This window comes from Oncorhynchus masou, unplaced genomic scaffold (assembly GCF_036934945.1).
Source record: "Oncorhynchus masou masou isolate Uvic2021 unplaced genomic scaffold, UVic_Omas_1.1 unplaced_scaffold_844, whole genome shotgun sequence".
Classification (NCBI taxonomy): domain Eukaryota; kingdom Metazoa; phylum Chordata; class Actinopteri; order Salmoniformes; family Salmonidae; genus Oncorhynchus; species Oncorhynchus masou.
The window spans coordinates 206642-223166 of NW_027014907.1; the positions used below are offsets into that span (position 1 = coordinate 206642).

Consider the following 16525-nt stretch of genomic DNA (forward strand, 5'->3'; position numbering starts at 1 on the left):
AAGAGAGATGAAGGCTAACCAGGGTAAGAGCTAGGGGCTAAGAACCAGCAGGGTAAGAGAAGAGAGATGTAGGCTAACCAGGGTAAGAGAAGAGAGATGTAGGCTAACCAGGGTAAGAGCTAGGGGCTAAGAACCAGCAGGGTAAGAGAAGAGAGAGGTAGGCTAACCAGGGTAAGAGAAGAGAGATGTAGGCTAACCAGGGTAAGAGCTAGGGGCTAAGAACCAGCAGGGTAAGAGAAGAGAGATGTAGGCTAACCAGGGTAAGAGAAGAGAGATGAAGGCTAACCAGGGTAAGAGAAGAGAGATGTAGGCTAACCAGGGTAAGAGCTAGGGGTTAAGAACCAGCAGGGTAAGAGAAGAGAGATGCTTGCAGGGTAAAAGCACAGCAGGGTAGGATATAGTGGCTAATGCTAGCAGGGTAAGAGCACAGCAGGGTAGGAGAAGGTGGCTAATGCTTGTAGGGTAATAGCACAGCAGGGTAGGAGAAGGTGGCTAATGCTTGCAGGGTAAAAGCACAGCAGGGTAATAGCTAGGGGCTAATGCTTGTAGGGTAATAGCTAGGGGCTAATGCTTGTAGGGTAATAGCTAGGGGCTAATGCTTGTAGGGTAATAGCTAGAGGCTAATGATTGCAGGGTAATAGCTAGGGGCTAATGCTTGCAGGGTAAAAGCACAGCAGGGTAATAGCTAGGGGCTAATGCTTGTAGGGTAATAGCTAGAGGCTAATGATTGCAGGGTAATAGCTAGGGGCTAATGCTTGCAGGGTAAAAGCACAGCAGGGTTATAGCTAGGGGCTAATGCTTGCAGGGTAAAAGCACAGCAGGGTAATAGCTAGGGGCTAATGCTTGTAGGGTAATAGCTAGGGGCTAATGCTTGTAGGGTAATAGCTAGGGGCTAATGCTTGTAGGGTAATAGCTAGGGGCTAATGCTTGTAGGGTAATAGCTAGGGTCTAATGCTTGCAGGGTAATAGCTAAAGGCTAATGCTAGCAGGGTAAGAGCTAGAGGCTCATGCTAGCAGGGTAATAGCTAGAGGCTAATGCTGGCAGGGTAATAGCTAGAGGCTAATGCTAGCAGGGTAATAGCTAGAGGCTAATGCTAGCAGGGTAATAGCTAGAGGCTAATGCTAGCAGGGTAATAGCTAGAGGCTAATGCTAGCAGGGTAAGAGCTGATGAGAAAATTGACCTACAGTAACAAAAAAGAGGAGCAGGTGGGAGCAGGTGGGATAAATTACAGAAGCAGGGTAAGAGCTAAGAGCTAACGGCTAATACAAATAATACAAATACAAATACAAATAATATTACAGTGGATTAACGTAGCGCCTTTTTACCTACTGAGGTAGTCAAAGAGCTTTACATAGTAAGGGATAACTCACCTCATCCACCATCAATGTGTGGCATCCACTTGAGTAATTCACTTGACCGTTTTGAGCCAAAAGGTTTACCACTCATCAGCTCACATGGTGTAGAGGTGAGGAGTGAAATATCCCAATTAGGAACGAAGGGGATGAGAGACAGAGAGAGAGGTCACGATCAGATGAGCTCCTGCATTTTTCAGCATTTTCTTTAAAAAAGATAGATTTGGAGTTAGATAAACTTGGATTTTTTGTCAGGAACACATACTGGATTCTACCCTCTACAACATAACCCCCACTTCAAATCAAAACTTAAAACCTACAACCTGATTTTGGACGGAATTACGGAATCACCTGGAAGGTTCACAACTACCAAGATTTATTTCTCTATACAGCAAATTCTCTGGAAAACAACAGAAACCTGAAAACCCCATCCAACCTGGAACTGAGTGAGTAATGCTTAGACTGAAACTATATATTTAAAAGCCAAAAGCCAAGAAGAAAAATACACAACATTACTTTATAAGGACTGAATTCTAACATAATTCTGCCAAGCTTGATACAGCTTCAACTAGCACTGACGTGTCAAGTGAGAGGTGTCAAAGCCCATTAGCCCAACAATGGCAGGAGAGTCACACAGTCTACCCCAACCAAATGGAGAGGCCTTAGAGGCTCCCTCCCGCTGTTCAGAGGTAATTAAAATACAGTACCCTCTGCATGTAAAGAATGATAAGTCAAGAAAAGATTACAAAATGAAGCTCCTTATGGAAAATCAAGAGACACTTTTTGCTGACTATTACAAAAATGGGAACATCAGCAACCTTATCTTCCACACAAACCATCCCCTGGCATGGCACAGTGCTATATTAGCACACTACCCCTTTGTTAAGAGAGGGGGGGTTAACGAGGGGTGGAAACTCAGAATACTTGATAACGAGGACTCTGAGTCAAGCAATATAAATATCTATAAGTCCGGAACAGTAATTGTACAGAGTAACACCAAACAGTTTCAGCTGGACTTTCACCTAATCAAAGAATTAGCCCAGCAGGAGAAGCTCTCCCTTGATAAAGATACCCCCACACCGAGTGGGTCATACCAGACCTCTTCACTATGTAACCCCACAGACGAGCAACCCCCAGCGGAGAGTCAACCTCCCAGCACAGATTACCACTCCCTCATTGAAATGAAAGACAAATTCACCCAGCTGGAGATAAGGCAGGTGGAGCTGGAACAGCAGGTGATCACACTTCAGTCAGCACAACAACAGCCCCTTAACCAGACCAGGAGAGCTGGAGGTGGACAGAGACATATCTGCACTTTGGACAGTGGTGAGACAAATACAACAGGAGAAAGAGGAGCAGAACAGGCAACTAGAGGAGAGTATCAGACTGCTGGTGGAGGAGAGGTTGAGGGGGATGGAGGAGAAGGTGAGGGGGATGGAGGAGAGGTTGAGGGGGATGGAGGAGAGGTTGAGGGGGATGGCGTGTGACAGAGAACAACCCACTAGAGAGGTGGCCACCCCCACAGAGAAGCCAGCAGAACAGCCCACCTCATCACCCAACAAAAATCTCGACATCACAGCAGAACAGACAAATGAAGAACCCCAAGCCCAGCGGCTCTCACCCCCTCTGAGCACCCCCCCTGTCAGCCACCCTGATAGCCCTTCTGACAACCCCCCCACACCCACTGAGGACAAACACAAAACACAGATTGTACTACTGGACTCAAATGGGAAATATATAGAAGAAAAAAACCTTTTTCCCAAACACAGTGTGTCTAAACTCTGGTGTCCAAACACCCAGAGCGCCATAGACCTTCTGTCTGAGGCCAAACTAGGCTCACCTAGCCACATAATAATAAACACAGGCACAAACGACCTGAGGGCCCAGCAGGAAAGAGTGGCCACAGCACTGAAGGGAGTGATTGAAAAGGCTTCTTCTACTTTCCCCAACGCACAAGTGGTTATCTCCACCCTGCTACCACGAAAAGACTTCCACCCTGCCACAATACAGCGGGTAAACGCAAGTATTTCCCGTGACTGTGTCTCAAAACCAAACGTTTTCCTGGCCCACCACTCCACCCTGGACTTGAACAGCCTCTATGACCAGGTCCACCTCTACAAGGCAGCAGTGCCCATCTTTGCCCGAACTCTAAAGGACATCGCTCTCAAACGTATCCCCAACACTTCACACAGGAGCAACAGATCAATAGACACCCCACCCAGACCAGCGAGACACCCTCCCAGACCTGCAGGACCCCCCTGGACCTACACATAGAGGACCCACGCCAAGAGGAATTACATCCAGACCACCGCACACCCAGACACATCCACACCCCTACCCCAACCAATCAACACCCCCCCACGTCAATCATGCCCACACCCCATTTAGGCCCCCTCAGATCAGACCTATGCCACTCCTGCCCACCCCATGCACCCCACCCCCGCAAAGAGGGCCTCAACATGGAAGCCACACATACGCCCAGGTAGTGAGCGGGCAAACAGTCCCAACCCCCACTCTCACACTCGCCCAAGCCAATGGCATGTACCAGATGCTCAGCAGGCTCTGCTCACACTTACTGGCCTGAGGCCAAACCACGACCAACAACATTGGACACTTTATGGAACAAAAAGCCTTTACTATTTTATCCTGGAATATCCAAGGCCTGAGGTCATCTGCCTTTGGCCTGAAGAGCAGAAACCCGGACTTCACCAAAGAAATCGGTAATACAGACATTGTCATCCTGCAAGAAACCTGGTATAGAGGAGACAGACCCACTGGATGCCCTCTAGGTTACACAGAGAGCTGGTAGTCCCATCCACCAAACTACCAGGTGTGAAACAGGGAAGGGACTCAGGGGGTATGCTAATTTGGTATAGAGCAGACCTAACTCACTCCATTAAATTAATCAAAACAGGAACATTCTACATTTGGCTAGAAATTCAAAAGGAAATTATCCTAACAGAGAAAAATGTCCTCCTGTGTGCTACCTATATCCCCCCACTAGAATCCCCATATTTTAATGAAGACAGCTTCTCCATCCTGGAGGGGGAAATCAATCATTTCCAGGCCCAGGGACATGTACTAGTCTGTGGCGACCTAAATGCCAGAACCGGACAAGAACCTGACACCCTCAGCACACAGGGGGACAAACACCTGCCTGGAGGTGACAGCATTCCCTCCACCGTATGCCCCCCTAGGCACAACTATGACAACATAACGAACAAAAACGGGTCACAACTCCTGCAGCTCTGTCGCACGCTGGATATGTACATAGTCAATGGTAGGCTTCGAGGGGACTGCTATGGTAGGTACACCTATAGCTCATCTCTTGGCAGTAGTACTGTAGACTACTTTATCACTGACCTCAACCCAGAGTCTCTCAGAGCGTTCACAGTCAGCCCACTGACACCCCTATCAGACCACAGCAAAATCACAGTCTACCTAAACAGAGCAATACTCAATCATGAGGCATCAAAGCCAAAGGAACTGAGTAACATTAAGAAATGCTATAGATGGAAGGAATGCAGTTTGGAAACCTACCAAAAAACAATTAGGCAACAACAAATTCAATCCCTTTTAGACAATTTCCTGGGTAAAACGTTCCACTGTAATAGTGAAGGTGTAAACTTGGCAGTAGAAAATCTTAACAGTATATTTGACCTCTCAGCTTCCCTATCAAATCTAAAAATCTCAAATAGAAAACCGAAGAAAATTAACAACAATGACAAATGGTTTGATGAAGAATGCAAAATTCTAAGAAAGAAATTGAGAAACCTGTCCAACCAAAAACATAGAGACCCGGAAAACCTGAGTCTACGCCTTCACTATGGTGAATCACTAAAACAATACAGAAATACACTACGGAAAAAGAAGGAACAGCATGTCAGAAATCAGCTCAATGTAATTGAAGAATCCATAGACTCTAACCACTTCTGGGAAAATTGGAAAACACTAAACAAACAACAACACGAAGAATTATCTATCCAAAATGGAGATGTATGGGTAAACCACTTCTCCAATCTTTTGGCTCTATAACAAAGAATAAAGAGCAAAAACATATACATGATCAAATACAGATCTTAGAATCAACTATTAAAGACTACCAGAACCCACTGGATTCTCCAATAACATTGAATGAGTTACAGGACAAAATAAAAACCCTCAAACCCAAAAAGGCCTGTGGTGTTGATGGTATCCTCAATGAAATGATCAAATATACAGACAACAAATTCCAATTGGCTATACTAAAACTCTTTAACATCATCCTTAGCTCTGGCATCTTCCCCAATATTTGGAACCAAGGACTGATCACCCCAATCCACAAAAATGGAGACAAATTTGACCCCAATAACTACCGTGGAATATGCGTCAACAGTAACCTTGGGAAAATCCTCATCATTAACAGCAGACTCGTACACTTCCTCAATGAAAACAATGTACTGAGCAAATGTCAAATTGGCTTTTTACCAAATTACCGTACAACAGACCATGTATTCACCCTGCACACCCTAATTGACAACCAAACAAACCAAAACAAAGGCAAAGTCTTCTCATGCTTTGTTGATTTCAAAAAAGCCTTCGACTCAATTTGGCATGAGGGTCTGCTATACAAACTGATGGAAAGTGGTGTTGGGGGTAAAACATACGACATCATAAAATCCATGTACACAAACAACAAGTGTGCGGTTAAAATTGGCAAAAAACACACACATTTCTTCACACAGGGTCGTGGGGTTAGACAGGGATGCAGCTTAAGCCCCACCCTCTTCAACATATATATCAACGAACTGGCGCGGGCACTAGAAAAGTCTGCAGCACCCGGCCTCACCCTACTAGAATCTGAAGTCAAATGTCTGCTGTTTGCTGATGATCTGGTGCTTCTGTCATCAACCAAGGAGGGCCTACAGCAGCACCTAGATCTTATGCACAGATTCTGTCAGACCTGGGCCCTGACAGTAAATCTCAGTAAGACCAAAATAATGGTGTTCCAAAAAGGTCCAGTCACCAGGACCACAAATACAAATTCCATCTAGACACTGTTGCCCTAGAGCACACAAAAAACTATACATACCTTGGCCTAAACATCAGCGCCACAGGTAACTTCCACAAAGCTGTGAACGATCTGAGAGACAAGGCAAGAAGGGCATTCTATGCCATCAAAAGGAACATAAATTTCAACATACCAATTAGGATTTGGCTAAAAATACTTGAATCAGTCATAGAGCCCATTGCCCTTTATGGTTGTGAGGTCTGGGGTCCGCTCACCAACCAAGACTTCACAAAATGGGACAAACACCAAATTGAGACTCTGCACGCAGAATTCTGCAAAAATATCCTCAGTGTACAACGTAGAACACCAAATAATGCATGCAGAGCAGAATTAGGCCGATACCCACTAATTATCAAAATCCAGAAAAAGCAGTTAAATTCTATAACCACCTAAAAGGAAGCGATTCCCAAACCTTCCACAACAAAGCTATCACCTACAGAGAGATGAACCTGGAGAAGAGTCCCCTAAGCAAGCTGGTCCTGGGGCTCTGTTCACAAACACACCCTACAGAGCCCCATGACAGCAGCACAATTAGACCCAACCAAATCATGAGAAAACAAAAAGATAATTACTTGACACATTGGAAAGAATTAACAAAAAACAGAGCAAACTAGAATGCTATTTGGCCCTACACAGAGAGTACACAGCGGCAGAATACCTGACCACTGTGACTGACCCAAAATTAAGGAAAGCTTTGACTATGTACAGACTCAGCGAGCATAGCCTTGCTACTGAGAAAGGCCGCCGTAGGCAGACATGGCTCTCAAGGGAAGACAGGCTATGTGCTCACTGCCCACAAAATGAGGTGGAAACTGAGCTGCACTTCCTAACCTCCTGCCCAATGTATGACCATATTAGAGAGACATATTTCCCTCAGATTACACAGATCCACAAAGAATTCGAAAACAAATCCAATTTTGAAAAACTCCCATATCTACTGGGTGAAATTCCACAGTGTGCCATCAGAGCAGCAAGATTTGTGACCTGTTGCCACGAGAAAAGGGCAACCAGTGAAGAACACGCACCATTGTAAATACAACACATATCTATGCTTATTTATTTTATCTTGTGTCCTTTACCATTTGCACATTGTAAAAACACTGTATATATATATAATATGACATTTGTAATGTCTTTATTGTTTTGAAACTTCTGTATGTGTGATGTCTACTGTTAATTTTTATTGTTTATTTCACTTTATATATTATATACCTTACTTGCTTTGGCAATGTTAACATATGTTTCCCATGCCAATAAAGCCCCTTGAATTGAATTGAATTGAATTGATTAGGTGGCCATGATGGAATGGGGCCAGGTTGGGAATTTAATCAACTAATGAGGACAAAGATGTTCTGTCCAGAAAGAGAAGCAGTAGGGGTGTTAAACGTCCTTGTCATTATCGTGTTGCAGATCTCACTTGAAGCAAGAGGGACATTTCATTGTCTTACAGCTTTTGCCACCATTCAGTTGTATAATTCTCAAAGCCCGCAGCAGAGATAAAGTCAGAGAACCAGTGAAAGGTAAGAGCTGAGAGCTAAAGGAGGAATAAGAACAATCCATCCTCAAATGGCCCTGTCATTATCCTGTTGCAGAAGTCACCTAAAGCGAGAGGTAAACTTTACAGACAGAGGCCTGAAACTCTACCACATTAGGTTTTTAAAAAACTGTGCTTTTGAAGTGCACTTGCAGCAATTTAAACACTAACGGCTAACAGCTAATGGCTAAGGTCTAATGGCTAACAGCTAATGGATAACGGCTAAGGGCTAATGGCTAACGGCTAATGGCTAAGGGCTAATGGCTAACAGCTAATGGCTAACGGCTAAGGGCTAATGGCTAACAGCTAATGGCTAAGGTCTAATGGCTAATGGCTAATGGCTAAGGGCTAATGGCTATGCAGAGTTAAGAGTGTGATAGTATAAAGGTCCATCGCAACTTGTGCTTTTACAAATGTGGCATAACTCTCTTTCCACCCTTTACTTACTGTATATTACACAGTAAATCACTTTTTAGTGAGGCTACATTAAGGCTACATTATCCTCTTTAATTACTTTATCCTTTACATGACATTCACCTGACATTCTCTCCAGATGGTTGACAATCTACATTACCCTTTACATGACATTCTCTCCAGATGGTTGATGAGCTACATTATCCTAACATGACATTCTCTCCAGATGGTTGACAATTTCTATTATCCTTTACATGACATTCTTTCCAGATGGTTGATGATCTACATTATCCTTTACATGACATTCTTTCCAGATGGTTGATGATCTACATTATCCTTTACATGACATTCTCCCCAGATGGTTGATGATCTACATTATCCTTTACATGACATTCTTTCCAGATGGTTGACGATTTCTATTATCCTTTACATGACATTCTCTCCAGATGGTTGATGATCTACATTATCCAAACATGACATTCTCTCCAGATGGTTGATGAACTACATTATCCAAACCTGACATTCTCCCCAGATGGTTGATGATTTCTATTACCCTTTACATGACATTCTCTCCAGATGGTTGATGATCTACATTATCCAAACATGACATTCTCTCCAGATGGTTGATGATCTACATTATCCTAACATGACATTCTCTCCAGATGGTTGATGACCTACATTATCCTAACATGACATTCTCTCCAGATGGTTGATGATCTACATTATCCTAACATGACATTCTCTCCAGATGGTTGATGATCTACATTATCCTAACAGGACATTGTCTCCAGATGGTTGACAATTTCTATTATCCTTTATATGACATTCTCTCCAAATGGTTGATGATCTACATTATCCAAACATGACATTCTCTCCAGATGGTTGATGACCTACATTATCCTAACATGACATTCTCTCCAGGTGGTTGATGATCTACATTATCCTAACATGACATTCTCCTCCCTCTCCAGATGGCTGAATATTTACATTATCCTTTACATGACATTCTCCTCCCTCTCCAGATGGCTGATGCCCGTGGCGTCCCCCGAGGGAACTATGATGGACCGGTCCATGATGTCATCAGCATGACTAAGTCAGTGCCGGCCACTCCCTCCAGCAGGGGGCCCCAGTGCCCAGGGAAGGGCCCCCTCGGCCCCACCAGGAACCTGCACCAGTCTGGTTTCACCCTATCCGGTATGGGTAAGCTTCATCTACTCTTTACTGGGTGTGGATGTTTCTCCTCATTTTTTTATTGAACCTTTCTTTCACTCTCTGGAAGTACCAGACAGGAAACTGCACATCTCCTTTTGTCTTGATGTCAGGGTTGTATTATTTAATTATTTATTTGTCCTTCCCTTTCTCTCGGTGTCTCTGTCTATAAGCATCCTAATCTCTCTCCCCCTTCTCACTCTCTCTCTCCCCCATCTCCCTCTCTTCCACGCTCTCCGTCTTCCTCCCTCCTTCTCTCTCACTCTGACCCTCTCACTCCCATTCCCTTGTTTCAGCCAATCATCTTTCTAATTGGGAGTCCTGTCTATCCTGTCAGCCTTATTACAGTCTAACTACTAGCTCTGTTTACTGTCTCTGTTGAACCACACAGGACCAATTATAGCTATAGTTACAGGACAGCTGTAGTTACATCTAAGGTCAGGGATTTGGGAAGATGTACAATGGTTATTTCAATCATAGTTATACTGTCTTACTCCTATCAGAACCCAAAATGTACTCAATTGTTTGTAACGGATCTTTGCTCTTGTTCTCTGATACAGGAACTCAGATTGACGACCACATCCCACGACGCTCAGCACAGAGGATCGTGGCGCCACCCGGTGGCCGCTCCAATATCACCTCCCTGTCGTGAACCTGGGAGCTCCTTGCTCCTCACGTCTGCTGTAGGGAGAAAAATAAATCAACTACTGTAGCAACAACCAACTACATCAATCAAAACAAATCTCACCCGGCTTCCAGAACTAAACTCAACAGTGAAACCTGAACATGCAATCCTCTTCTCAGATACAACTGTAAAACAGTATACAGATTAGAACTACAATTACCACTAGTAGTTACCAGTCATTCTGTTTCTATGGTAGACACACCAACTGGTAAAAACCCACCAACTTTAGTACTTTGATCTGTTATCCTTTATCAATATTGTGATCAATTCCTCAATCAATTTATCTCATCACCCATCAATAGTCAACTGTCCCTGTCAGATCTCCATAGCATGCACCTTAAACAGTCTCTGTCTCCTCAGGCAGACAACCGTCTCTCTCATCGTCTCCTCAGCTTCACTATAGCTTCACTAACATGGTGATAAATGAGTCCTAGATGAAAGTAGTTCTCTTTAGACCACAGAATGCCTCTCAGCTCTCTCTCTCTCTCTCTCTCTCGTCGTAGTGATGCCTGCTTCTGCTTTCGCTTCAGTGCTTCTAAGAAACTCTGTAGTTGAGTCCAACATGGAACTCTATTCCCTAGATAGTGCACTAGAGGACAAAAGTAGTGCACTATCTAGGGAATAGAGGGCCATTTCAGACTGACGCGAACTTGTTGTCTCTCTCTGTTGTTATTTAGTCATGGCTGTAGGCTCTTTAGGCTTCATCTTACCATCTCTTACCGTTATGCATGACTTTTCCTCTTCATCGTTACTCATTACAAATACAACAAGGAAATGATGTGCGTATTACTGTTACTGTGAACAGACTGTAGGGACAGTCCTCGAGTCACACTTGTCTTACTATTATTATGGTGTTTTATCCCAATGCAGGTGAGCTAACTTTGCTTCCATGGTATATTCAGTCAGTCAGAATTAGAACTTCACCAATCCTTCTATTAAGTCAGTCAGAATAGAACTTCACCAATCCTTCTATTCAGTCAGTCAGAATAATAACTTCACCAATCCTTCTATTCCGTCAGAATAAGAACTTCACCAATCCTTCTATTCAGTCAGTCAGAATAAGAACTTCACCAATCCTTCTATTCAGTCAATCAGAATAAGAACTTCACCAATCCTTCTATTCAGTCAGAATAAGAACTTCACCAATCCTTCTATTCAGTCAGTCAGAATTAGAACTTCACCAATCCTTCTATTCAGTCAGTCAGAATAGGAACTTCACCAATCCTTCTATTCAGTCAGTCAGAATAAGAACTTCACCAATCCTTCTATTCAGTCAGTCAGAATAGGAACTTCACCAATCCTTCTATTCAGTCAGAAAAGAACTTCACCAATCCTTCTATTCAGTCAGTCAGAATAAGAACTTCACCAATCCTTCTATTCAGTCAGTCAGAATAAGAACTTCACCAATCCTTCTATTCAGTCAGAAAAGAACTTCACCAATCCTTCTATTCAGTCAATCAGAATAAGAACTTCACCAATCCTTCTATTCAGTCAGAATAAGAACTTCACCAATCCTTCTATTCAGTCAATCAGAATAAGAACTTCACCAATCCTTCTATTCAGTCAGAATAAGAACTTCACCAATCCTTCTATTCAGTCAATCAGAATAAGAACTTCACCAATCCTTCTATTCAGTCAGAATAAGAACTTCACCAATCCTTCTATTCAGTCAGTCAATCAGAATTAGAACTTCACCAATCCTTCTATTCAGTCAGAATAAGAACTTCACCAATCCTTCTATTCAGTCAGTCAGAATTAGAACTTCACCAATCCTTCTATTCAGTCAGAATAAGAACTTCACCAATCCTTCTATTCAGTCAGTCAATCAGAATAAGAACTTCACCAATCCTTCATGTCTACATAGGAGGTACAGGGAAGCCCATATCATCTGTATACTGGATCTGTGTTTTTGTCTTTATAGCACAGCCATGTTCCACTGTCATCGTGTGACTTTTATATTTTTGTATATAAAGACCAAACATCCTGGTGCTTTGAAACTCTAGCCTGGTTCAGCCATACTGAATGCTCCACTGACTTGGTGAAACAGAGCATAGCAGTCAGGATTCCAGGCTATTGAACACCCACGTTGTAGCCAAGATACACAGGGATACGTGGAGCTGTGAACAATAAAACAGTGGTTTTAAAAGTCTTTCGTTTTTTTTAAACCCGACTCTTATTTGTAATGATTTTATTTTATTTTCTACCATTTCCTTTCTCTCTTTGTAGACTTCACGTTTGTACTTTTTCATGGTCCAGTTGAGAAAGTGAACTTTTTGTTGTTGTGGTTTGTTGCCTAAATAGACCAACAACATTAACGTTGTTCTTGTTCAACTCTCTTGTTCAACAGTGTTGTGACTCAGTCAGTCTTTGGAAAGGTTGTTTGCATTCGTTAAGTGGTCGATTTTTAGTCTTTTTCTACTGTTTCTGTGTCCAATGGAAATAGGATTTGTGTCCCGAAAGCTAATGTAAGCATGTCCTGAATAAAGTTTGAGGGGGAAAAGTGTAATTGGTTTATATTTGTTATTTATTTATATTTGTTATTGTTATTTGTTATAATTTCATAACATGTCTTATATACAGTTGACATCAGAGGTTTACATACACTTAGGTTGGAGTCATTTAAAAGTCGTTTTTCTATCACTCCACGCATTTCTTGTAAACAAACTATAGTTTTGGCAAGTCGGTTAGGACATCTACTTTGTGAATGACACAAGTAATTTTTTCCAACATTTGTTTACAGACAGATTATTTCACTTATAATTCACTGTGTCACAATTCCAGTGGGTCAGAAGTTTACATACACTAAGTTGACTGTGCCTTTAAATAGCTTGTAAAATTCCAGAAAATTATGTCTTGCCTTTAGAAGCTTCTGATAAGCTAATTGACATCATTTGCGTCAATTGGAGGTGTACCTGTGGATGTATTTCAAGGCCTACCTTCAAACTCAGTGCCTCTTTGCTTGACATCATGGGAAAATCAAAAGAAATCAGCCAAGACCTCAGAAAAAAATTTGTAGATCTCCACAAGTCTGGTTCATCCTTTGGAGAAATTTCCAAATGCCTGAAGGTACCACATTCATCTGTACAAACAACAGTACGCAATTATAAACACCATGGGACCACGCAGCCGTCATACCGCTCAGGAAGGAGACGCATTCTGTCTCCTAGAGATGAACGTACTTTGGTGCAAAAAATTCAAATCAATCCCAGAACAGCAGCAAAGGACCTTGTGAAGATGCTGAAGGAAACAGGTACAAACGCATCTATATCCACAGTAAAACAAGTCCTATATCGACATAACCTGAAAGGCTGCTCAGCAAGGAAGAAGCCACTGCTCCAAAACAGCCATAAAAAAGCCAGACTATGGTTTGCAACTGCACATGGGGACAATTTTACTTTTTGGAGAATGATGAAACAAAAATACAACTGTTTGGCCATAATGTCCATCATTATGTTTGGAAGAAGGGGGAGGCTTGCAAGCTGAAGAACACCATCCCAACCGTGAAGCATGGGGGTGGCATCATCATGTTTTGGGGGTGCTTTGATGCAGGAGGGACTGGTGTACTTCACAAAATAGATGGCTTCATGAGGAAGAACAATTATGTGGATATATTGAAGCAACATCATCAAGACATCAGTCAGGAAGTTAAAGCTTGGTCGCAAATGGGTCTTCCAAATGGACAATGTCCCCAAGCATACTTCCAAAGTTGTGGCAACATGGCCCAAGGACAACAAAGTCAAGGTATTGGAGTGGACATCACAAAGCCCTGACCTCAAGCCTATAGACAATTTGTGGGCAGAACTGAAAAAGTGTGTGCGAGTAAGGAGGCCTATAAACCTGACTCAGTTACACCAGCTCTGTCAGGGGGAATGGGCCGAAATTCCCCCAACTTATTGTGGGAAGCTACCCAAAACATTTGACCCAAGTTCACCAATCTAAAGGTAATGCTACCAAATACTAATTAAGTGTATGTAAACTTCTGACCCACTGGGAATGTGATGAAAGAAATAAAATCTGAAATAAATCATTCTCTCTACTATTATTCTGACATTTCACATTCTTAAAATAAAGTAGTTATCCTAACTGACCTTAGACAGGGAATCTTTACTAGGATCAAATGTCAGCAATTGTAAAAAAAAACTGAGTTTAAATGTATTTGGCTAAGGTGAAAATAAACTTCCGACTTCAACTGTAGATCCAATATGACTCAAATCGAGTCGGTCTCTTACATGTCTCTCTGTTGTTTGTGACATCTCCATTGGTACATAGTTAACTCATGTGTGTGTCTGTGTGAGTGTGACTATATGTGTTCCTGTGTGTGTGTTCCTGTGTGTGTGTGTGTGTGTGTGTGTGTGTGTGTGTGTGTGTGTGTGTGCATTACTTGTGTCTGTCTGTGTGCCTGTGAATGTATGTGTTCCTGTGTGTGTGTGTGTGTGTGTGTGTGTGTGTGTGTGTGTGTGTGTGTGTGTGTGTGTGTGTGTGTGTGTGTGCAGTACTTGTGTGTGTGTGTGTGTGTGTGTGTGTGTGTGTGTGTGTGTGTGTGTGTGTGTGTGTGTGTGTGTGTGTGTGTGTGTGTGTGTGTGTGTGTGTGTGTGTGTGTGTGTGTGTGTGTGTGTGTGTGTGAAAGGTTAAGAACATAGCTGCGTGCCAACGAGCCTCTACTCTGGAGGGCTGGAGGATCCAGTTCCCTCTGTATGGAGTCACGTGACGTAGGTGCTCTGGTCTGACACACACACACATGCACACGCACACATACACACACACACATACACCAGACAGACAGAAACAGGTGCCATGTCATCCCAGGATTATAATGTGTTGTGTAACAGCTGGGGTATGGTTCATGTGATCTGAAACTTTACGCTCCCTCACTCTGCTGTGAAAGTTTACGCTCCATAATTCTGCTGTGAAGGTTTACGCTCCCTCACTCTGCTCTGAAGGTTTACACTCCATCGCTCTGCTGTGAAGGTTTACGCTCCCTCACTCTGCTCTGAAGGTTTACACTCCATCGCTCTGCTGTGAAGGTTTACGCTCCCTCACTCTGCTCTGAAGGTTTACACTCCATCGCTCTGCTGTGAAGGTTTACGCTCCCTCTCTCTGCTCTGAAGGTTTACGCTCCATCGCTCTGCTGTGAAGGTTTACGCTCCCTCACTCTGCTCTGAAGGTTTACACTCCATCGCTCTGCTGTGAAGGTTTACGCTCCCTCTCTCTGCTCTGAATGTTTACACTCCATCGCTCTGCTGTGAAGGTTTACGCTCCCTCACTCTGCTCTGAAACTTTACGCTCCCACACTCTGCTCTGAAGGTTTACGCTCCCTCACTCTGCTCTGACGGTTTACGCTCCATCACTCTGCTCTGAAGGTTTACGCTCCATCGCTCTGCTCTGAAGGTTTACGCTCCATCGCTCTGCTCTGAAGGTTTACGCTCCATCGCTCTGCTCTGAAGGTTTACGCTCCATCGCTCTGCTCTGAAGGTTTACGCTCCATCGCTCTGCTCTGAAGGTTTACGCTCCATCACTCTGCTCTGAAGGTTTACGCTCCATCGCTCTGCTCTGAAGGTTTACGCTCCATCGCTCTGCTGTGAAGGTTTACGCTCCATCACTCTGCTGTGAAGGTTTACGCTCCATCACTCTGCTGTGAAAGGTTACGCTCCCTCACTCTGCTCTGAAGGTTTCGCTCCCTCACTCTGCTCTGAAGGTTTCGCTCCCTCACTCTGCTCTGAAGGTTTCGCTCCCTCACTCTGCTCTGAAGGTTTACGCTCCATCACTCTGCTCTGAAGGTTTCGCTCCCTCACTTTGCTCTGAAGGTTTACGCTCCCTCATTCTGCTCTGAAAGGTTACACACCCTCCCTCACTCTGCTCTGAAAGGTTACACACCCTTCATCACTCTGCTCTGAAAGGTTACACACCCTTCATCACTCTGCTCTGAAAGGTTACACACCCTCCCTCACTCTGCTCTGCTCTGAAAGGTTACACACCCTACATCACTCTGCTCTGCAAGGTTACACACCCTACATCACTCTGCTCTGCAAGGTTACACACCCTCCCTCACTCTGCTCTGAAAGGTTACACACCCTCCATCACTCTGCTCTGAAAGGTTACACACCCTTCATCACTCTGCTCTGCTCTGAAAGGTTACACACCCTCCATCACTCTGCTCTGAAAGGTTACACACCCTCCATCACTCTGCTCTGAAAGGTTACACACCCTTCATCACTCTGCTCTGCTCTGAAAGGTTACACACCCTCCCTCACTCTGCTCTGAAAGGTTACACACCCTCCC

General features: G+C 43.6%; 1 protein-coding gene across 2 annotated transcripts in view; it reads left to right on the forward strand.

Moving 5' to 3' along the window:
* Positions 1-12752, forward strand: part of LOC135537806 (dihydropyrimidinase-related protein 2-like) — a 51883-nt gene extending 39131 nt beyond the window's left edge. The window contains exons 13-14 of one of the 2 annotated variants that reach the window (XM_064963815.1): positions 9375-9552; positions 10122-12752. In XM_064963815.1, coding sequence (XP_064819887.1) covers positions 9375-9552; positions 10122-10213 — 270 coding nt within the window. In that variant the 3' untranslated portion in view covers positions 10214-12752. The remainder of the gene's footprint in view (positions 1-9374; positions 9553-10121) is intronic. The other variant, XM_064963816.1, reaches the window with a different exon arrangement.
* Positions 12753-16525: the final 3773 nt, after the last annotated feature.